General features: G+C 44.9%; 1 protein-coding gene and 1 pseudogene across 1 annotated transcript in view; both read right to left on the bottom strand.

The window, feature by feature from the left end:
* The window catches only part of LOC116835909 (cytochrome P450 4V2-like), a 388,896-nt pseudogene that overhangs the window by 312,509 nt on the left and 53,379 nt on the right, over positions 1 to 23,008 (bottom strand).
* The window catches only part of LOC116835915 (cytochrome P450 4V2-like), a 38,997-nt gene that overhangs the window by 5,206 nt on the left and 10,783 nt on the right, over positions 1 to 23,008 (bottom strand). Inside the window, exons 3-8 of the mRNA XM_032799189.2 lie at positions 20,513 to 20,598; positions 12,027 to 12,217; positions 11,494 to 11,563; positions 7,502 to 7,628; positions 5,312 to 5,503; positions 3,721 to 3,823 (exon numbers count right to left, since the gene is read on the bottom strand). Coding sequence (XP_032655080.2) covers positions 3,721 to 3,823; positions 5,312 to 5,503; positions 7,502 to 7,628; positions 11,494 to 11,563; positions 12,027 to 12,217; positions 20,513 to 20,598 — 769 coding nt within the window. The remainder of the gene's footprint in view (positions 1 to 3,720; positions 3,824 to 5,311; positions 5,504 to 7,501; positions 7,629 to 11,493; positions 11,564 to 12,026; positions 12,218 to 20,512; positions 20,599 to 23,008) is intronic.

Here is a 23,008-nt window from a genome sequence, read left to right as displayed (position 1 = left end):
CTAAGCCAAACCTTGGCCCTACCCATGCTCTGCTCTTTCCCCAAGCCGGTGTTGAGGGTGGCTGAGGCCCATCCAGCTATGGAGGCGGGGGAGCTCAGGGCTGTGGTGGATGGGAGGGGTGATGGGGCGGGCCTCATGTGGACTGGGTGGGGCCACATGGCTAGCATCCCCAAAGGGGGGGGGGGGCTCATATGCCAGCCATGTTAGCTAGTCAGCTAACTAATTAACTGAGCACTCACTTTAAGTATCCAGATTAAAAAAAACCTGCTGCCAAATACTTCAGAATTAATGAAAATAGCCTGCTTTCAGCTCCTGTGGCTCAGCTTCTTCCAACCCACATGAGGCACGTGGCCGTTTGTAAAGGAGCTGCCATGACTACTAGCCCTCATGGAGTTTGAGTCTAGTATCAGGGAACCTATTGAGCATACCCAAAATTACCACCCACAATTCCAGAAACTTCTGAGTGTGGAGAGTTAATTGTGCATCTGCCTAGCACCAATGACCCAGACACAACTCATTCCTACCCTCTACAGATCTCTTAAAGAGATATCTCCCTTTTAGGGACGTGGGTTACAGTTATAGGTTTGAATCATTTGTCTAAATATTTATTCTTGTGATTTTCTTCAACTACCATTTTACTTATTATTAAGGTTACAATTTAATCACGGGTATTTTTAGTAAAATTCACAGACAGGTCACATGCAATAAATACAAATTCACAGTGTAATGCTTTGTACCTCGGGGAAACACCCCATGTTCATTCTTGTAAAATTACTGTGTGGTATCCAATGCAAAGTTTGCCATGTCAGGTGTCTTCAGAAGGCTCATGATGCACTGAGCATTGTTGTTATAGTGATGTTATAGTAATTGTTGTTATAGTAATGTTATAGGTTGTAATTTCACGTATACAGTTATGATGCGGAAAATGTATCTTCATGGCTTAAAACAAGCCCAGGCAAAAACTTCATACCTCATCAGAGCATGTATGGGACAAACCCAGCCCAGCCTCAGGCAACATCAAAGGATCTGTTAGACTCTCGAGTGAGTCACCCCCCCACCTCCTTTGGCCAGTTTCAGACTGCGATGAGGTAATGCTCACCTGACTCTGAAGGGGAAGTGGGGGCAAAGTCAAGAGGGAAGAAAGAACGTGATAAAAGGGAGAGACATTTGCCATGCTCTTCCTCTCTCTTCCACCTCCATCTACAGACACCACACCAAGCAACTGAAGAACTGATCAAAGGGGAGAGCCTGGCTGAAGGACAACCAGCCAGCCTATGGTGAAAAACATCTAAGTTTATAGGGGCACTGAAAGTGTTAAGATCAGCTTAGAATGTGTTTTACTTTTATTTCATTTGACCAAATCCAACTTGTTATGCTTTGACTTATAATCACTTAAAATCTATCTTTATAGTTAATAAATCTGTTTGTTTATTCTACCTGAAGCAGTGCATTTGGTCTGAAGTGTGTCAGAGACTTCCCTTGGGGTAACAAGCCTGGTGCATATCAATTTCTTTGTTAAACTGACAAGCTCATAACTGGACACTGCAAGATGGAGGTTCCTAGGGTTGTGTCTGGGACCGGAGATATTGGCTAGTGTCATTCGGTTGCACAATCCAAGGAGCAGCTTACATGCCAAAGGCTGTGCATGCACAGCCCAGGAGTGGGGGTTCTCACAGCAGAGCAGAGCAAGGCTGGCTCCCAGAGTCAAGGACTGGAATGACCTAGCAAATCATCGGTCCAGATAACATCAGAATGGAACATCACACATAGCCCGTGACCTGTTTGTGATTTTTACTATATACCCCTGACTAAATCTTAGCTGGGAGGGTGGGACACTGCTCTGGGGGGAGACTGCTCAGGGAGGGCAGGGGCCAGTGGCACCAGCTATCAGGGGCTACCAAGCAGCAGCTGCTCTGGCTGCCCCCAGGGCCACCCCCCAACCTCTGCTCCCACCACCCGCAGGATCACTGCTCAGGCAGTCCCCGGAACCAGCTGCTCCAGCCACTACTGCGGCAGGAGTGGCTATCCCCAGGGCCGCCTGAGGAGCTGGCCCCAGAGCCAGCTGCCTGGGTGGCCCTGGGAGTCAACCACACCAGAGGCTGCAGAAGTCATGGAGGTCACAGAAAGTCACAGAATCCGTGACCTCCAGGACAGACACAGAGCCCTACTGATTATTTGTATTGCAGTAGCACCTAGGATCCCAAGTCATGGACCAGGATTCCATTGTGATAGGCACTGTACAAAGATACAACAAAGAGATGGTCCCTTCCCAAAAGACTTTGCACTCTAAGTGATCTGTCATAATTCCTTTATCAAATCAACCACCACTGATATATCTTTACACACAGTTACAGCATGTAAAGTGGTGGGGCAAGTGTTTTATTTTCCTTTATAAATGTAAGCAGAGTCAGGATGAGCTCTACCCTGACATCTGGTGGAAAGAATTTCAGAGAGTGTATTTGCATAGGCACGCCTACCCCATCCCAGATTGCAGAGCTGTGGGACTGCTTTGTGACAGAAATGACTCAACCTCAGTTGGGTGGTACTTGCCAGACAAGGGACATGGGTTCGAAAACCCAGTGAATTGAGAGAGGGTGGGGACAGGTATCTGTGCCTGGTGGTGCAGTCTCCTTGTGGAGCCAGATCCACCAGTTCCACCCCTCCTCTCTCCACTGTGGAATATCAGAGTTGACTTTTTATTCCCTTAAGAATCTAGATACAGGTTACTGAGCTGAACTCACTTTGGGCCAAATGGTGCACTAGCACTGGGGCTCCCCTACTATGTGCTGAGATCACTAAGAGTTGAAATCACAAAAGAGCTGAAATTACTGAGCTGGGAGCACTGAGTACTGTGCTAACTAGTGGGGGAGCCTGAAGCTATACTGCAGAACAGAGCAGCTGGTGGAGTGGAGCAGTTTGTGGAGATGGCTGGAAGCGGACCACGGGACAGCTGGTGGAGCGGAGCGGCTGGCAGAGTGGAGTAGCTGTGGAACGGGTGGAGTGGCCCACGGAGCGAGCGGAGCCGAGCAGTTTGCAGGGACAACTGGAGCAGCTCACGGGGCAGCTGGTGGAGCGGAGCAGTTTGTGAGGACGGCTGGAGGAGCAGAGTGGAGCGGCTGGTAAGGCGGAGCAGTTCGTGGAGAAGGCGGAAGCAGAACCACGGAGAGGCAGGGCAGTTGGCCCTGGACCACGTAAGGTGCCCCTTTCACCCAGGCTGGGGGAGGGACCTCTACAGATAGACTCTTGAATTCTGGGGTGGCATTGACCAGAGACTTTTGGGTTGTTGGACTTTGGAGTGATTGGACTTAAGACCCTAAGGGGAAAAGGACATTGCCAAATGTACTTGGGGTGTGGGTTTTTGTTTATGGTTGTGTTATAACTCTGTTTGTGGTGTTTCTCCAAAGGGATGCCGCATTGATTCCTTCTTTATTAAAAAGGTTTTGCTACACTCAGACTCCATGCTTGCGAGAGGGGAAGTATTGCCTCCTAGAGGCGCCCAGGAGGGTGTGGTATGTAAGTGTCCCAGGTCACTGGGTGGGGGCTCGAGCCGGTTATGCACTGTGTTACTGAAACGGAACCCCTGCATACTGAACCCGGCCCTTGTTGCTGCCAACTCAGAGGGGCAGAAGGGTTACATAAATCTCTAGATGGAAATGACTATTAAACGATATACTGCAGGGCAAACTTACACTCACATTCAAAGAAAGAGTAGAAACTTACCAAACACTTCATCCAATTCTCTGTGAACCTTCTTCTGGGCTTCAGGATGACATCCAAGTAAGTAGATGGCCCAGTTCATAGCAGCAGCTGTTGTATCATGCCCCTAAAGGTACAGATTTACTCAGATATTCATATCTGCATTATCCTCAGGAATATGAAATTAAATATATTCAAGGAATTAGGAACATTTTAGTGACGTAGCCTAACTGTACCGATACAGAAGAAAAGGTAAGAATATATGAATCCATGTAAAAATCTAATACCTACGATTGACCAGGAAATAGCTAGTTGTGTAATATAATGGATGGAGACTAAAATGGGGGGGGGGGGGCCTCATAATGTTAACAAGCAGAAGTCTCTTTGCCATTCCTCTTCTATTACTTACCTAGTCTATGTTGACTGGGTGAAGGGTCTTTCTCTGCATTCAGACTCTGAGGAAGAGGTTTTCTATTGCTTCCTTTTAGACATTAGCTGGTTGACCCACTAAATCTCTCTGGACAATCACAATAATTTAAACACTATAGGCTAATCTTAAAGTCACTACTTTTCCCCACAGTCAATTGTTGGAGCGCCATTACCTTTCTTCACTGCTTTACAATGAAATATAAAAGTATACAAAGTTACTTATCTTTTTCATCGTGGGATTGTAAATACAGTATTACCATCAATTACCACAAGAGGGCATAGGAATATAATTTCCCTAAAATTATGTTATAAACATAAAACTGATCCAGTCAGGTACTGTAGGCTAACAAAAACAAGGGAATGTGCACTAGCAACAGATTTTGTCAATATCTTAATTTTAATCAAATTTTCTGTAATCAAGCCCCAGATTAATAGCGATCATGGTACAATTCATCCCACTGCCTCTGGGAGTAAAGACTTACACCAGCAGAAAACAAGCAATACAGCAGTGAATCAGGCCCAATGTGATCATTTCCAGTTATCCTGTGTCACAATGGATATAACAGTACTGAAAAGGGACTAAAGACACCTAACAACATGATTAGTAGCATGGAGGGATTTCAGTGTGAGAAGAGATTAGGACCATTCATATCAGGTGCAGCAATTGCTATATTTCTAGGTATCTATCTATCTAGTCTAGGTAGATATTATACCGATTCCTCACTAACAGCCTACTCCAAAGTCCATTCAAGTCAATGGAAAGACTCCCTTTGACTTGGATAGGCTTTGAATGAGGACCTACAGGTCCAGACCTGCAAACCCTGGCCCCCGGCAGTAGTTCCATAGTAGTCATGGGACTATTGGTGTGAGTGGGGACTGCTCAAATGTGCCATGGTTTGCAGGACTAGGCACATAGTTCTACCAGTGGACTTCAATCCTGATTTGGAAACGTGCAACTTTCCACCACAACATTGCAACTCACAATATTGAAAATTTCTTGCTTTGGATATATTTTTTGTTCTGAAGAATGAGATTCTATACTGCAATGTGTGCATCAAGCTCTTCTTACATTGCTCCGAAACTATTACAGTTATGACTGAATCATAAAAGTAAAGCTTCTGTTCCAGTAAAACCTCAGTTCTGTAACAGATCTCAAGCTCTGAAAGTCTACAGCTCCTTGGGGTACCTCAAACATGAAAGTATCCACTTCCTCTCGAATATCCACATAGCTCAGTCTGTTTCCTTTGTCATCAGTTGCATTCAGAAGCATATCAAGAAAAGCTCTTCTCTTTTTGGACCCACTTTGTTCACATTTGCCTTCAAAGTCAATTTTATGTTGTTCGTGTATCTTTATTTCATGGGATTTTTCTGCAATAACCTTTAATATAAAAACGTATATATAGTTCATGGCTTAAATTCCGCAATCTAATGATGTGTGGTCCCTGTTTGTATGCATTTTAAAATATTTTTTATCCCACATATTTAAAAATTCACTGTATCCCTGGCTCTGTACCAGGGGTGGGCAAACTATGGCCCGTTGACCGGATCCGGCCCCTCCGGGCTTTGAATCTGGCCCACGAGATTGCCCCTCTTGGTCCATGAGGCCCCACGCCGCTCTCAGAAGCAGCCGACACTATGTCCCTGCGGCCCCTGGGTAGGGGGGCAGAGGGTTCCATGGGTTGTCCTTGCCTCCAGGCACTGCCACCCGCAGCTCCCATTGGCCTGGAGGCGCAGCAAAAAAAGCACACGCAGAGCCCTTCCCGCCCCCACCAGGAGCCACAGCGCTTCCTGGAGCTGCGCGGTGTGGGACCAGGGCGGGCATGCAGGGAGCCTGCCCTTGGCGCTGGTGCACACTGCTGCCACCCCAGAGCCACTTTAGGTAAGCTGGGCCAGACCGGAGCCCGAATCCTTCCTGCACCCCGTCCCACAACTCCCTTCCCCAAACCCCCTGCCTGCACCTCACACCTCTCTTGCACCCCAGCTTCCTGTCCTGAGTCCCCTGCTGCACCTCGCACTCCTTCTGCGCCCCAACCCTTGACCTGAGCACCCTCCCGCAGTCCACACCCCTCCTGAACCCCGCCCTGAGTCCCCTCCTGCACTCCACACCCCTCCTGCACCCCAACCCTCTTCCCTGAGCTCCCTCCTGCACTCCACACCCCTCCTCTGCCCCAATCCTTTGCCCCGAGCCCCTTCCTGCACACCGCACCCCTGTCCCAGTCCTGCATACAATTTCCCCATCCAGATGTGGCCCTCGGCCCAAAAAGTTTGCCCACCCCTGCTCTGTACTATGAATTGGTTGGTGGTAGAAAGGGATCTATCCCATCCCCCTAGTACTTGTTTCCCTATTGCATGCTGAGTTTGGACTCATCCATGCAGTGAATCATATATATTCTGAGGTTTTATGTCCTGCTTTTTCACAAACAGGCTACTTATGAGTATGAACCTAGTGCTATAGACAGGAACACTTTATTGACTCCTTGCTTTGATTGTTCTTCATTTCTGAGCCTCAGCACAGTGCTGCTGCCTTAGCAGGCAACATCACAATTCTGTACAGTAACGTGACATTGCACAGAATGCAAATCAGCACCAAAGGGATGAAGAATCCCATTCAGATGTGGTACCTAAGTCTCCTGGCCTTTTCACTGGTGTATCTCCATTGAATGCGATGGAGGCACAGTGATTTAAGAGCTGATTCCTGCACCACTGAAGACAATGTGCACAGGGACTGGCTCTAAATGAGAGGAAAATCAGGCCCTGTGACTGAACTTTCTTCTTTAAAGGGCAAATTCTGGTCTCAGATATGAGTGCATAGCTTCCATTAACTTAACTTCCTGTCACCACAGAATCTGGTCTTTAGGTATTAATTAGTTTGTACTGCTTGATTAAAACAGATTTAAAAATAAAGATAGGGCAGTTTTTAAACTCTTTATTTAAAGCATGGAATAATAAAGAGTCTTGGCATTTGCAACAGCTGTGATTTTTACAGCTGTTACAAGATTAACGGTGAAGTGCTAGATTATTCTAAGATGTTCAGTACACTGTATGTTAAGAGAATTAAGATAATTTTCTATGGCTTCGCCTCCTCCTCCAACTAAAGTATACTAGTATAAATGATTATACTATTCCCATGTAAGGGTTACCCATTAGCTGAAACCAATAGATTCTAAGTTATTGCATCTTTCCCTTCAGGGCATTCCTTTATGGCCTGAATATCACAAACATTCTGTTTTCCTATCCCAGACACATCTCTCAGAAAAGGTGATGTTTCCAATGGTTGAATGCCCAGCCACCAAATGCATAATCTGAAATCTCTATATTTACTACAGTATTTCTCTCCATTGACTGGGACACAATATAAAAAGGAATAACAGGTTACATTGTCAGTAAAAATGTGAAGAATCTTGAGACTTCTATTATGTTCCCTTCCTTCTTGGAACATATAGTACATAAAGTCAGGCCAAAGCCAAGGACACCTCTGTCTCTGATGAAGGACGTCACTCATCCTAGGGTAACAAAAATAACATTAAATTATAGTTATTTCTGAAAAACATCCCCAACACATCCACAAGAGCCTAACAGTATCTAAATGTCCTGGTCCTGAACACGATGACGTAAATACCATCTGATGTTGCAGACACAATAATTTTGTCTAGTCCCCAGGGATGCCATCAATCCACTTTTTATTATTAATTACAATGCTCAGTATCATCTCTCTTATTTTTCATGTTTGTATGAACAGAAATGCTTCTATCAGGTTATGACAGGAGTGGTTTGTCCCCTGAAGGGTCATAGGGCCTAAGGATCATCCCACCCCATTCCATGGTGGGGCCCTTTTAAGGTTTGGTACCCAAAAGTCTAGGGAAGTGACATAAGGCAGATATAGGGAGAGAGGAAATGATTCAAGGAGAATAGTCTGTATGTGAGGAAAACCTGTGCTTCTATTCCTTCCAGGTCCAGAACCAGGAGCCTTGCAAAGAAGGTGGGGCAAGGCTCCTCTCTCCCAACCATCCAGAACCAGCTCAGGGAAATTGGCTGTATCTATGCTGCTGCCTCCTCCCTCAGAAGAGGAAGACACCAGCAGGACAAGGTGACCTGCTGAACCCTTGGAGCCTGGGGACTAACTGGAGAAAGGGACTAGGTGAAGGAGAAGCTGGTTGAAAGCAACAGCTGGGCTGTACATATTTCTTCAGACCAATAAGGGGCACTGTGGGCCTCATGTGCCCCAAAGGGAGCAGCTTGATAGAAACCCTCAGCCACAAGGGAGAGAGCTGTTCAGGCCCCATAGCTTTTGCGGAAGCTATGTAAACTAAATAAATCTGAGCCCAGGTGAAGAGGAAATGGATATACTGAGAACAAAAGGTTGAGGGGGGTTTTAATTAAATCTAACAATTTACATGACCTTTCCTCTGATTTCAACCACTTCACAATTCAGAAGCATAAGCAATGCCAACTGATAAACAAACTATGGAAAGGTTTCAGAGTAGCAGCCGTGTTAGTCTGTATCCGCAAAAAGAACAGGAGTACTTGTGGCACCTTAGAGACTAACAAATTTATTTAAGCATAAGCTTTCATGGGCTACAGCCCAATTCATCAGATTCATGCAATGGAAAATACCGTAGGAAGATATACATATACACAGAGAACATGAAACAATGGGTGTTACCATACACACTCTAATGATAGTGATCAGTTAAGGTGAGCTATTACCAGCAGGAGAGAGAAAAACTTTTTGTGGTGGTAGTCAAAATGGTTGACAAGAAGTTGTGAGGAACAGTGTGTGTGGGAGGGAAAATAAACATGGGAAAATAGTTTTACATTGTGTAGTGACCCATCCACTTCCAGTCTTTATTTAAGCCTAATTTAATGGTGTCCATTTTGCAAATTAATTCCAATTCAGCAGTCTCTCATTGGAGTCTGTTTTTGAAGTTTTTTTGTTGTAATATTGTGACTTTTAGGTCTGTAATTGAGTGACCAGGGAGATTGAAGTGTTCTCTGACTGGTTTTTGAATGTCATAATTCTTGACGTCTGATTTGTGTCCATTTATTCTTTTACGTAGAGACTGTCCGGTTTAGCCAATGTACATGGCAGAGGGACATTGCTGGCACATGATGGAACATATCATCACATTGGTAGATGCGCAGGTGAACGAGCCTCTGATAGTGTGGCTGATGTGATTAGGTCCGATGATGGTGTCCCCTGAATAGATATGTGGACAGAGTTGGCAATGGGCTTTGTTGCAAGGATAGGTTCCCGGGTTAGTGTTTTTGTTGTGTGGTGTGGGGTTGCTGGTGATAATTTGCTTCAGGTTGGGGGGCTGTCTGTAAGCAAGGACTGGCCTGTCTCCCAAGATCTGTGAGAGTGATGGATCGTCCTTCAGGATAAGTTGTAGATCCTTGATGATGCACTGGAGAGGTTTTAGTTGGGGGCTGAAGGTGATTGCTAGTGGCGTTCTGTTACTTTCTTTGTACTCTAGTAGGTGACTTCTGGGTACTCTTCTGGCTCTGTCAATCTGTTTCTTCACTTCAGCAGGTGGGTATTGTAGTTGTAAGAATGCTTGATAGAGATCTTGTAAGTGTTTGTCTCTGTCTGAGTGGTTGGAGCAAATGCGATTGTATCGTAGAGCTTGGTTGTAGACAATGGATCACGTGGTGTAGTCTGGATGAAAACTGGAGGCATGTAGGTAGGTATAGCAGTCAGTAGGTTTCCAGTATAGGGTGGTGTTTATGTGCCCATCGCTTATTTTCACTGTAGTGTCCAAGAAATGGATCTCTTGTGTGGACTGGTTCGGGCTAAGGTTGATGGTGCAGTGGAAATGGTTGAAATCGTGTGGAATTCCTCAAGGGCTTCTTTTCCATGGGTCCAGATGATGAAGATGTCATCAATGTAGTGCAAGTGGAGCAGGGGCGTTAGGGGACGAGAGCTGAGGAAGCGTTGTTCTAAATCAGCCATAAAAATGTTGGCATACTGTGGGGCCATCCGGGTACCCACAGCAGTGCTGCTGATTTGAAGATATACGTTGTCCCCAAATGTGAAATAGTTGTGAGTGAGGACAAAGTCACAAAGTTCAGCCACCAAGTTTGCCATGACATTATTGGGGATACTGTTCCTGATGGCTTGTAGTCCATCTACGTGTGGAATCTTGGTGTACAGGGCTTCTACATCCATAGTGGCCAGGATGGTGTTTTCTGGAACATCACCAATGGATTGTAGTTTCCCCAGGAAGTCAGTGGTGTCTCGAAGATAGCTAGGTAGCATAGGGCCTGAGGAAAGAGTCTACATAGTCAGACAATCCTGCTGTCAGGGTGCCAATGCCTGAGATGATGGGGCATCCAGGATTTCCAGGTTTATGGATCTTGGGTAGCAGATATAATACCCTTACTCGGGGTTCTAGGGGTGTGTCTGTGCGGATTTGCTCTTGTGCTTTTTCAGGAAGTTTCTTGAGCAGATGGTATAGTTTCTTTTGGTAACCCTCAGTGGGATCAGAGGGTAATGGCTTGTAGAACGTGGTGTTGGAGAGCTGCCTAGCAGCCTCTTGTTCATATTCCGACCTATTCATGATGACGACAGCCCCTCCTTTATCAGCCTTTTTTATTTTGATGTCAGAGTTGTATCTGAGGCTGTGGATGGCACTGTGTTCTGCACGGCTGAGGTTATGGGGCAAGTGATGCTGCTTTTCCACCATTTCAGCCCGTGCACGTCAGCAGAAGCACTCTATGTAGAAGTCAGTCTGTTGTTTAGACCTTTGAGAGGAGTCCACCCAGAATCCTTCTTTATATATATATCTTCCTACTGTATTTTCCATTGCATGCATCCGATGAAGTGGGCTGTAGCCCACAAAAGCTTATGCTCAAACTATGGAAAGAAATTCTGCTAGAACAATTTTTCAGTGTGACATTCACACAATTGTTACTAAATAGAAATTATGGAACAGAAGTATTAGCTTTGCTCTATGAGGGGTTTAGGCCATGCAACATAGCTTCAAACATTACCATTCTATTCAGATAGCATTTCACTCCCACTTTGCACCAGTGGGAATGGTTGTACAAGGTGCAAACCAGCAGTGAATTGGGCCCAATGTGCTATGTGGATTCAGCGTCCCACTCTCCAGAGAAGGCTCAAAAGAGCCATGGTGACTATTCCAGCCAACATTAGCCATGGAGAGACTGAACTGCAACTGAAACCTGTTCACAGGTTGGAGCAGCTGGCTTTGTGCAGCCATTATAGACATCTCATCTGTGCATGGACAGCTTACATAGGTTCTACCATCGTTCTGACACTCTACCTCCATATACAGCCTCCCTCATCCCCACAGATAAGCAAGGGAGGACTTAGGTGGCTCAGAAGGCCTTGTGAAGGTCTACACTCACTTATAAACAGCCCGGACATATTCAGAATCCCTGTTGTTCTGTGCACCCACATTCTTGCCCATCGCAGTTTCTAGAAAAAGAGGAAAAAAGAAATTTACTGAAGTTAACTGGGTGAAAAGTCAAATTCATTGACAATATATCTCCACATGTTGCATGAAAGCATTGCAGCCATTTACATCCTCATCTCATGGCGTTTCTCTTTTTTTAGAATGTGTACTCTCTTTGCAAGTCTAGCCCTATTACCCCTATTCCTTTCATTCTCCCTCAGTTTACATTCCATATCCCTGTTTTACCCCATGGACAAAGGATTCTCATAACACAATATTTGATTGTTCAAACAGATACAAAAATAATTAAAATAGAAAAGATGTTTTCAGGGTAGATAATACAGAAGTATTGTTACAAGACAGGCAGGGCCTTTTTGTCAGTTATCTCAACTACTTAAATTGCAGCATTGTAACTATGCTACTTTTAAGTCTCCTTATCATTTACAGCATGTTTATAGCAACTGCTGAATCATCACCAGGACTTACCACAGATTATATCCAGGGCACAGAGCGTGATGTCTAGAAAGCAATCAAAGGGCTCTTTGTCAACATGCTTTTCAAGTTTATCAACCAAAATATTGGCTTGTTCATTCATAACTTCTAGAAAATCAGCTAAGATTGTGAAGTGGAACGTCGGAGTTATCATTTTCCTTCTGGAACGCCACTTATCTCCAGTGCTACAAAATAAAGAGTTGGAAATTAAGTATAAACAACTCATCAAAAAGGAAATAATGAAACTCTTGAGTATTTACAATTTGTAGATAGATTCTTAAAGTTAATATTTTAGAAGGTTGTCAATGGCCAATGTAGTCTCTCTGTCAGCCCATCTTCATTAATGACACTGATGACTAGCTCTAATGATTTGTAACATTTTTCATACATAAATTAATGTCAGTAGTTGCAGCCAGCACCACTCACTATAAAGGGCAAAGTATAAGAACATTTTGCTACAAAACTCTTCTAATCATACAGCGCTACTAACAGCTTGGTGCTAACTGTAGCTGCTGCAAGACAAATACTGTGAACAAAGTTACATTAAGGCAAGGGCAGACTGAGAAGGCACTTGGGGTGGAAGTGGGTGAGGAGAAGGGTAAATTAAAAGCCCTTTGTTAAATATTTGGCATCCCAGCCTAGCTAAGCCCATCTTCACTGATAATCATAAATGGTGGCTGCCCTCATTTTTCCACTACGTAGAAAAATGAGGGTTAGGGATAGTTATAGCCTAATATGGGTCTGGTTTTTGGCATCAGTATCATCTATCAACCATTACTCAGAGAAGAGGATTCATCTCTCACAGAGCTGTTAAGGTGATGGGACAGACGCTCGGCAAGTATATGCTTCTGTGGTCCCTCCCCCGTGCAGGGAGCAGGGTGCCCCAAACAGCCCTCTCTGCAGAAAGAATCAGCAGACAAGTAGCTGTTTCCATTGCAGTGAGTCCAAATAGTTTCCCCTCTTCCCACAGAACTCTTTTGGGATACCTGATCCCAGGCTCCCAAGCCATCCAGTTCACTCTGGGGTGGGCCAGGTCCACTCCAATGCCCTGTTTGCTAGAGTGTCTAATGATACTTCTTCAGTCCACTCCTTGCTTGAGTTTGAGGTATGGATGTGCTTGATTGTGTTTGATCATAACAGCAAACTGGCCAAAGGAGCCAGTGGGACTTCTCCATTTAGCTACTCAGCAGCCTGTCTGCTCATTCTGTAACCTTAACAGTAGACCTAGGCTGTGTCTCAGTACAGAACATTCTTGTTTTTAGCAAAACTCCCAGAACGCCCTAAACTTCCTTCCAATTTGTAAGTGACCCCAAACAGAGCATTTCCTTGAACCTGACCCTCCCTTTTCTATCATGAAAATCAGAAATTCAGCATTGCTATGAGATCATTCTCATCCTATGTGATCCAGCCACAGTGTTAGTTCATTCCAAGTTTCTAAATCAACAAAATCATCAAAATAATTAGAAAATATCTGAAATGGCAGGTGCTTGCAAGAGCAGTGTAAGCAAGTACTGCCACAAAAGAAGCAAGCGTCATTCTGGGATTTGTTAACAAGTGTCATATGTAAGACATAGGAAATAATTGTTTTGCTCTACTTGGCATTAGTGAGGCCTCAGCTGAAGCACTGTGTCCAGTTTTGGGCACTACACATTAGGAAAAATGTGGACAAATTGTAGAGAATCTAGAGAAGAGCAACAAAACTGATAAAATATTTAGAAGCATGATCTATGCGGAAAGGTTGAAAGAACTGGCCATGTTTGGACTAGAAAAGAGAAGGTTGAGGGAGGACTTCATAACACTATTCAAATATGTAATAGGTTGTTATAATAAGGACAGTGATCAAGCTTCCTCCATATCCGCCAAGGGTCAGACAAGAAGTAATCTATTTGCAGAATTAGTTTGCAGAAAAGGAGATTTAGATTGGATATTAGCAAAAACTTTTTCACTAGGAGGGTGGTGAAGCACGGGAATAGGTTACCTAGGGAGGTTGTTGAATCCCCATCACTGGAGGTTTTTAAGAATACAGTAGATGAATGCCTGTCAGAGACAGTCCCTAGATATACTTAATCCTCCCTCAGTGTAGGAAGAAGGGCTAGATGACCTCTTGAGGTTGCTTTGAGCCCTACATTTCTCCGATTCCATGCACAGTAGGATGGGGGGGGGGGAGAAATGTGGCCCATCCAGGCTCCTCCCTCATCCATTCCTCTCCAGATGTAGAATTGTGTAAGAGAGACCTCCCTAATTTTAGGGTCACCAGGACTAATGGTGTCTCCCCTCCCTCCAACCACATGTCCTCTGAGAAAGATACTCCAAGATGGAACCAACCAGAGAATGAATCCAGCAGAGCACCTGCAAAAGCAATTTAAACAGGGATCCATAACACTGATAATATTTTCCACAGCTTTGACGGGACTTTCTCTGACCTGTGCTGACTGGCTGTTTGCTCCAATCATCTCCTCCTCCTCTCACGGGCTCTTCACTTCAATTTCATGCCACATCTGCCTCTCATGTTACTTCTGTCCCCTCTTCCCCTCACCTTTCTCCCTTCTCTTATCTTCCCATTTAGCACATATATCATTAACCACCACCACCATCCCCCCCACACACACACTCACCCAAAAATAGGAAACTAACATGACAGTGTGTGTGATATCCCTTTCCCTGTGTCTGTCTTGTCCGTGTACGGTATGCTACACTTTGAGTGGGACGTGTGAATTCCAGCTCAAGGAGATATCCCCACACTAGCTCTGATCGAGCTACCACGATAAAAATAACATAGCCATGGCACTGCAAGTGGCTAGTGTTGCCTGATTCTTTAGTGGTTATCAAGTATTATTGATTTCCAATTATTTCTGATTTAAACAGCTGAGGGACTGTAGGGTTCTAGTCCCAGAATCAGGCACAATAGAATCAAGGTTATTCAATATAAGCAGCAAAGTTCAATATGTGGTTGGGAATCCCAGTATGCACAATGGAGACACTCACACTAAGGGCAGAACAAAACTTTTATTAGCACAATTAGTAAAGACAGAAAAGCTCCAAACCACATAAAAAGACTTAAGGTGATATCTTGCACCCATTCTTCACCTATATGTTCATATATTTACAACCTTCCTTGGGAATTTGGTGGTAAGTGACAAAGGTCCAGCCCTGTCCCTGGCATGCCAAACTTGTCCGATGGTCCAGATCTCCCTCTTACTTGGTGGTCTGGCCTCTTATAGAGCCTAGGGGCAGTCACAAATATTCATTCAAATACCCAGCCTCCCTTGTCCATATTTAACTTCCTCACCCTAATAATGTTGGGGTATCTTTATCCTGTAGGTTTGTATAGTAATGATTTCAACTAATTATCATATACATCAATTCATTGCCAAAGCAAGTTCATAGTTAAACATTTGCCAATATTTTATCCTAAAATATCAAAACCTAGTATCAATTCAATGTCCTTGTGGTTACCTGGTACAAACTTCCCCTTTAAACACACCTTTCCCAGTTGCCCAAAATGGAGGGTGATCTGTGCCAGAGTTCACAGGCCTCAAAGCCTTATGCTAACTGTTTAAGCTAATGTCTTACAGGATACAGGCCTGTAGATTCCTTTGTGTAACTGAGTAAAATAAATGCTAAAGCTAGCTCCACAGGCTACACTAGCCACCCCAGGTATGTACCTAGCATCTCGGATGGTTACATTCTTGGTGCAGCTAACCCCTCCCATCACTCAAACACTGTGGCTACACTTGAAATAGCATGAGTATGTCTCCTCAAGCTAGAGTTTACACCTACGGTTTGAAGTGTAGATACTGCAAGCTGTTCAGGGCATGGCATCAGCATCTGACTGAATTCAGACACCTTGTTCAGAAGGTAGGACTAGCTGGCTGCAAAGTACACAGGGCCTTATTAATAATTATGCTACCATATTAGCTAAAGAGCTGCTCTGCAGCACCAAAGGCTTGGGGAGAATTCCTCTGCATGCAGCAAAGTGTGCAGCATGTGCACTCTTGTCCTGAATTTAGGCATCAGAGGTTGAGAATGAGCTGCATGTTTGATGCTACCTGCTCTGAACCTAAGTCACTCTGCAAACCTGAAGGTAAACAGTGTTATTCAGCACTTTGGGCAAGAAGACAGGAGCAATGGATTCGGTTCCGAGGGTGGCCACTGATCTGCTCAATGACCTTGGAAAAGTCACATCGTCTCTCTATATATCAGTTTCCTAGTTTGTAAAATGAAGATAACAAAATGTATCCTCCTTTGTAAAGGCACTTGAAAATTGACACATAAGAGATAAGTGATTATTATTATGCATATGAATTGAAGTTGTATATTTGTTGAGGAATATATAGTGTCTGTTAAGTGTTTGTATGCTCACCTGATACGATCAAAAGAAATGGACCCTCTGACATAGGCCTGAGAACTAGAGGTGCAGGGGGTGCCGCAGCACCCCCAGGTTTTAGGCAGAGCTCCGCTCCCAGCCCCACATGCGGGGTTCTGGTCCCCCACGTGGGGTCTGGCTGCCCGCCCCGTTCCTGGGGCTCTGCTCCCAGCCCCGCATGCAGGCTCCTGGCTCCATGCCCAGGGCTCCTCTGCTGCTGGCCCTGCATCCACCCCCAGCTGTGGCCCCAGCCTTGGCTCCCTTACCCCTGTCTGGATCCTCTGCTCTAAGAGACACAGCTCTGCTCCCAGTCCCAGCTCTGGGTGGGGACAGGGGACAGACAGAGGTAAAGGAGCTGGCTTTCAGCACCCCCACCCTTAAAAAAGTGTTCCAGCACCACTGCCTTGTGACTATTATTATTACTATCCAAGAAGCCCTAGTCATAGATCATTGTTCTAGATACTGTACAAAGTCAGAACAAAAATATGGTCCCTGCCCCAAGGATCTTATATGTAGATTGTAAGAACTGATGGAGACAGATGGATGGGGGAACTCAAAGAAACAATGAGGCAAATGGGTATGAGTTCTCAGAAACATCAGCCTTACACGCTTTCACATTATTGTGTTCCCTTTGATAGACTGTTCCATGTCCCAGCAACGTATTGAGCAAGACACACTCTTCCTAATCTAAGCCCTATGGACAAAAACTCCAGAGAGCAAAGAGCTCTCCACTCTCTCTATTGGTGAAAGAGTGTGGTGGAGGAGAGAGTGCTCTCAAAGAAGAGCTTCATTTGCACCCAAAATCCCTCTAATGACACTTGGGAAGTGTGATGGGGTATGGACCCCACACAGACTCAGAAAGGATTAACCTGAGCCTGAGAGGCCAACCATTCTATCTGGCTATACCTAGAGATTGGGCCAGGTTTAACTGATGAAGAAGCCCAGATAGGGAGGGGTGAGTGCTTAATATAAAGTAAGAAGTTTAAAGCAGAAGGGGACTGCTGGGAGAAAGTCTGTAGTCACTCTCTGGGAATACACAGCTTGTGAGGGAGAAACCAGGGGGGAAAGTTAGCCCTGAGATCTTTGCATCAAGGGAGAAGGCTGGCAAGCAGCCAAAAGAGATGGAGCAACCACTGGGAGTGGAGCAGGCTCCAGTGGTAAAAAAGGGAGAAAGGTTGGCTGGGAGAAGGCCTAAGAACAGTCATGGTAACAAGAAGCCTAAGGAAGCAGAAGCAAGTAGTCTAGAAGGAGCAGACCTTGGTGACTGGTTATATGATCCCTGGGATGGAACCCTAGTGTACTGGGAGGGCCTGGTTTCCCCTACCAGCAACTGTACAAGGCGGCACTGCGATGTCCTGTTCCTTTAAATATTTGGGTGCTCTGCACTTGTTCTTCCCAGTGCTGAGCCTCACTTCAGTTTCAATTTCTTGTTTGCTGCCAGAACAGTGAAGCCATCACAGCAGGCATGTGTTTAAATCAGCTCCCCCTGTGTCTATATCCTCTGCTGGGGCCAAAGATAATGGACATGAGTCCAGGAAGGGGACAAGGATTACAGAGCCCTGAAAGAAAGGTGTGAGGATAATAGGGTCCAAAAGGTGGGGCTGAAGGCCTTCTTTTGAGGGCATTGGGTTTATGTGTGGGACTTTGTTACCTGGGAAGGGGTAGTCTAAATTGTGACCTAGACGGATGGGGGGGATGTCAAATCACAGGAAGAGATGGATCACTGGAGGACCAGAGCGTCCATCACCAAGGGGTTGCTAGATGGGGAGAGAGCCTGTATGCCATGCCTGACCATAAGGAGGCGCTCTAGTGGTGAGAACTCTTTCACAGAGAGTTACCATAAACTATTCATTAACTTGGATTTTGGTGAGTAGTGGGCTCTCAAAGAAGCTCTGGACAGGGAAAAGAGCTCTTATCCTGTGGCAAAGAACTCATTTCCAAGCAGCCAGGATTCTGCTAAAGCAGATGTGGGCAAACTACGGCCTGCTGGACTGTCCTGCCCAGCCCCTGAGCTCCCAGCCGGGGAGCCTAGTTCCCGGCCCCTCCCTCGCAGCCAGGCTGCGCTCTGGCCTACCGCTCCCACTGGGCAGCAAGAGGAGCACAGCTGGCTCTGGCCAGGTGTCGCAGCTGTGAGCTCCTGCTGCTGGTAAGGGGGCGGAGAGTAGGGGGGCTCGGTAAGGGAGCAGAGGGTCCTGGGGGACAGTCAGGGAGGAGGGGGTGGAGGTTCAGGGGAGGCGGTCAGGGGATGGGGAACAGAGAGGGTTAGGAGTGGGAGTCCTGGGGGGAGCTGTCAGGGGGTGGGGATGTGGATGGGGTCAGGAGGGCAGTCAGAGGGCAGGGAGCAGGGAGGGTTGGATAAGAGGGTGGGATCCCAAGGGGCAGTTAGGGATGGGGGGTCCCAGGAGGGGGTGATCAGGGACGAAGAGCAGAGGGGAATTGGATAGGGGTTGGGAGTCTCAGGGGGGCTGTCAGGGGGCGGATGTGTGGCTAGGGGTCAGGGCATCAGGGGGGTTGGATATGGGGTAGGGGTCCTGATAGGGGGCAGTTAGGGGGCAGGGGGAAGGGTTGGGGATTCTGAGGGGGGCAGTCAGGGAGTGGGAAGTGAGAGGGGGCAGATAGGGGGCAGGGGCCAGGCTGTTTGGGGAGGTACAGCCTTCCCTACCCAGCGCTTCATACAGTTGCACAACTCTGATGTGACCCTCGGGCCAAATAGTTTGCCTACTGCTGTGCTAAAGGGTCCTCAGTCAAGAAGTTTTGACAGAACCATATTCTGCAATTCATCAAAATTGAAACAATTTGCAAAACTGGGTGGATTTCACCAGAATTGTGTTTCAAAATAAAACCGGGGAGAAAAGTTCTGACTTAACTGGTATGTTCCATTTTGACACTCTCAGGATGAAATACTTTGATTTTTTTTGTTTTGAAATGACACATGAGCTCTACCAAAATACAGTCAGTTAACAATGTCACTTACAAACATTTACTTTCAAATACCATGGGAGTTTTTGCTGATTAATATCGTTCATGTATGTAGCCATATTGAGAAATTATACCACATATAGTGTTGACTTTGACCTCACTGATTTCAATGGAAAGAAGGAAATTTGGCTCGTGAGCATAAGAGGATAAACCAATTTATGAAACAGCACTTTCCAGGAGGTAGTATGTATTACCCCTTATACTGCACAGCTCTTCTGATCAATTAGCAGTAAACAAGGGGTATAGTCCACACTCATTCTGAGCATGAATCACCTCTGATAAAATATTTAAAAAAAAAAAAAAATGTTGAGAGTCTTTCTAGGGGGTTTCAGTATCATAGATCTTGAAGGTTAGAGCTAGGAGGGTTAGTTCAGCTGCGTCAGTTAGAAATATGAATCTAAGGCAGTAAACAGCAGGCGTGTCCCAAGAAGTTCTTTGCATGGTATGCACAACCAAATTACTGTCACTTTAACTTAGCCTGGTGTCTACGCGTACACTTTTTTAGGTTACATTTAGCAGAAAAACAGGCAGCTAATAAAAATAAAGTTTCAATGAGTGGCAGTGTGACCCAATCATGGGGGTGCAGCATGGCTTAGGTTTGGCCTGCCAGCTCCATCTTGAGGGGTGCAAAAAGAGGGCATATGGCTCCCACTGAAGTTCATGAAGGTGAGTCTGAGCACAGCTGGGAGCTGGATCACTAAGAGTACTTGTGTCATTTGTGTGGAGTTACTAATTGATTTTGCTGGACTATAATTGACTGATATTCTTTTGTTGAAGAATTGAAAGTTGTTTCTATCAATTATGAAAACTTGAGCTCTGTGCATGGTCTTGCTACATCATTTGCTCTAAAGTCCCATTCACATTCTTCACATCACATGACCTTTTCAAGCACTGCTGTTTTTTCTGGGCTCCTGATAGTGGCAGAGAGACCCCATTTTAGAACACTACAGGACACACATGGCTCTTTGGGCATCTGTACTTTTTATTCAAATATTTATACCATAACTAAGTTATTACTCTGCCTATTTGCAAATAAAATGTAACATAGTCTTGAGGCAGTCCATATACATTATAACTTAAAATTAAACATTGCATAACTTTAAAGGGACATGACTCTATTTGTACATTACTATACCTTGTTAGAAGTCCTGTGCCAAGCCATGGATGCAGAAATTTGTATACATAGGATTTTTCTGTGTGTTTCGAACTGCTTAGAATAACCTACCAAAAGAAGAAAAGAGGGAGGGGAAATCTCTCTTTAGAAGAAGTTAGTAAAATTGTTCACCTCTTTCTATTTTGTATGAGGACACTTGCAAGGTATGGCCAAAACTATGACACACATGGCTCAGTTAATAAGCTAGTCTGAAAACTTGAATGGAACCATTTTCTGTTCAAAAATGCAGTTCCAGCGTAACTAAAATGCTCCAGAAAATCATGTTGATTTCACTGAAATATTATTCTGGAGGGGGAAATGTATTAAACAAGTTCTGACAATGTCAAAGCATCTTGTTTTGACATTTTTGGAGTGCAATATTTCAGTTTTTCATTTTGAAATTATTATTATAGTACAAAGTAAAGAAAATTGGACCTGAACATATATTGTAATAGTAGTTAAAAGGTCAAAGGAATGAAATGTTAGCCCCATTTTTTTTCGCCTGGATTGTCATTAATGTAACTGCAAAATTGCAAGAGCGGCTCTAGAGACAGTTTTACTCCTGTGCCTAGCACAGGGCAGAATGGGATCCTGTGGGTAGCATTGTATTAGCCTGAAATTTTGGTATGTATGCTTGGAGACTAGGGGCTGATGGTAGTAGGCACATTTTATACACTGAAATATATAAACAAGTGTCCTGATAGTGACAGCAGAGATACCTGAACAACAGAGGTCCCTTAAGGCTGGTTTAATTACATACCCTTCTTTACAAAATAATGCCGATTGTTTAATTAAACACATTTTTTCAGTTTTAATTTGATTGATGTGTAAATTACATTATTTCCATGAAACAGACCAGTGGTTCTCAACTTTTTTCTTTCTGAGGCCCCCCCTCAACATGCTGTAAAAACTCCAGGGTCCAGCAGGGAAGTGGGGGACTTGGGGCTCAGGTTGGGCTGGGTGGGTCAGGCATAAGAGTAGTTTGACTTCTATTTTGGGTAGGCAGGGGCCAGCAGGGCTTGAGCCAGCTCTGCATGGCAGGGCCTATGGAGGGAGCACCACGTCCACCTCGACTCACCTCAGCAGGCCAGCCTGTCTGGGTTATGTGGGAGTGGGGGTGTGATGGTGCCCCCATAAGGCTTTATGCAAATATCCTTGTGAATATTATATAATATATATATGACATAATTGGAATACGTTTCATGCTACATATGCCATGTAACATATCTATGTAAAGATTATGATCTACTGAATATATTCATCCTATTTGTATGCACGTAACATTTTTGTATTCAAAGTTATGAATATTGGCTGTGTACTTGCTTGATTTTTAAGTAGCCTTAGTAAAGCATTTGGTCAGCTTCTTGAGAAGGGAATGTGCAAGTTAAGTGCCCAATCAAGAAGAAATTAATGGACAACGGATCTTGGAAGGCTCCAACACACATAAGAAGTTTACATGAGGATGTTCAAGCTAGCATGTGAGCCATGGCTGCTACCTGTAAGTTCTGGACAGAGGCATAGCCATGTTAGTCTGGATCTGTAAAAAGTGCATGTAAGTTCTGAGTCATGCATGGACATGTGACTTGCCCATGTGACTCCAAAACTCCATCTTGTAGAAGGACTTTGCATAGGAGAGAGGAGGGGGTCTCCACCCACAAGAGAAAGTCTATTTAAACCCATGGGAGACCCCTCCATTTTGTCTTCAGCTGGCTAAAAAGATAGCCTCTCCACCCCCAAGGATACCTGAGAGAAACTGAAACAAAGGACAGTAACTACAGGGGGTGCGAGTGATTGGGGGACCCAGACTAGAAAGAGACTAGTCTGTAAAAGGAAGCTTACAGGAATTCCTCTAAGGGGGAGGTTTTTATCTGTACTCGGTTTTCTTACCATATTAGACTCAGACTTGAGTGTTTTATTTTACTTGGTAATTCACTTTGTTCTATCTGCTATTACTTGGAACCACTTAAATCCTACTTTCTGTATTTAATAAAATCACTTCTTACTTATTAATTAACCCAGAGTATGTATTAATACCGGGGGGGGGGGCAAACAGCTGTGCATACCTCTCTCTGAGTGTTATAGAGGGCAAACAATTTATGAGTTTACCCTGTACAAGCTTTATACAGGGTAAAACGGATTTATTTGGGGGTTTGGACCTCATTGGGAGTTGGGTGTCTGAGTGTTAAAGACAGGAACACTTCTTAATTGGCTTTCAATTAAGTCTGCAGCTTTGGAGGACATTGTTCAGACCCTGGGTCTGTGTTGGAGCAGACTGGCATGTCTGGCTCAACAAGACAGGGTGCTGGAGTCCCAAGCTGGCAGGGAAAGCAGGGGCAGAAGTAGTCTTGGCACATCAGTTGGCAGTTCCCAAAGGGGTTTCTGTGATTCAATACATCGTGGAGGGGGGGTGCAACCAAAAATTATAACTCAAAGGTGGGGGACTCAGCTCAAAAAGTTTGAAAACAGCTCAGGGTGCAG

This window comes from Chelonoidis abingdonii, chromosome 5 (assembly GCF_003597395.2).
Source record: "Chelonoidis abingdonii isolate Lonesome George chromosome 5, CheloAbing_2.0, whole genome shotgun sequence".
Classification (NCBI taxonomy): Eukaryota; Metazoa; Chordata; order Testudines; family Testudinidae; genus Chelonoidis; species Chelonoidis abingdonii.
Note: the sequence above shows the minus strand (reverse complement) of the source record. Positions and strands in the feature narration are given on the sequence as shown.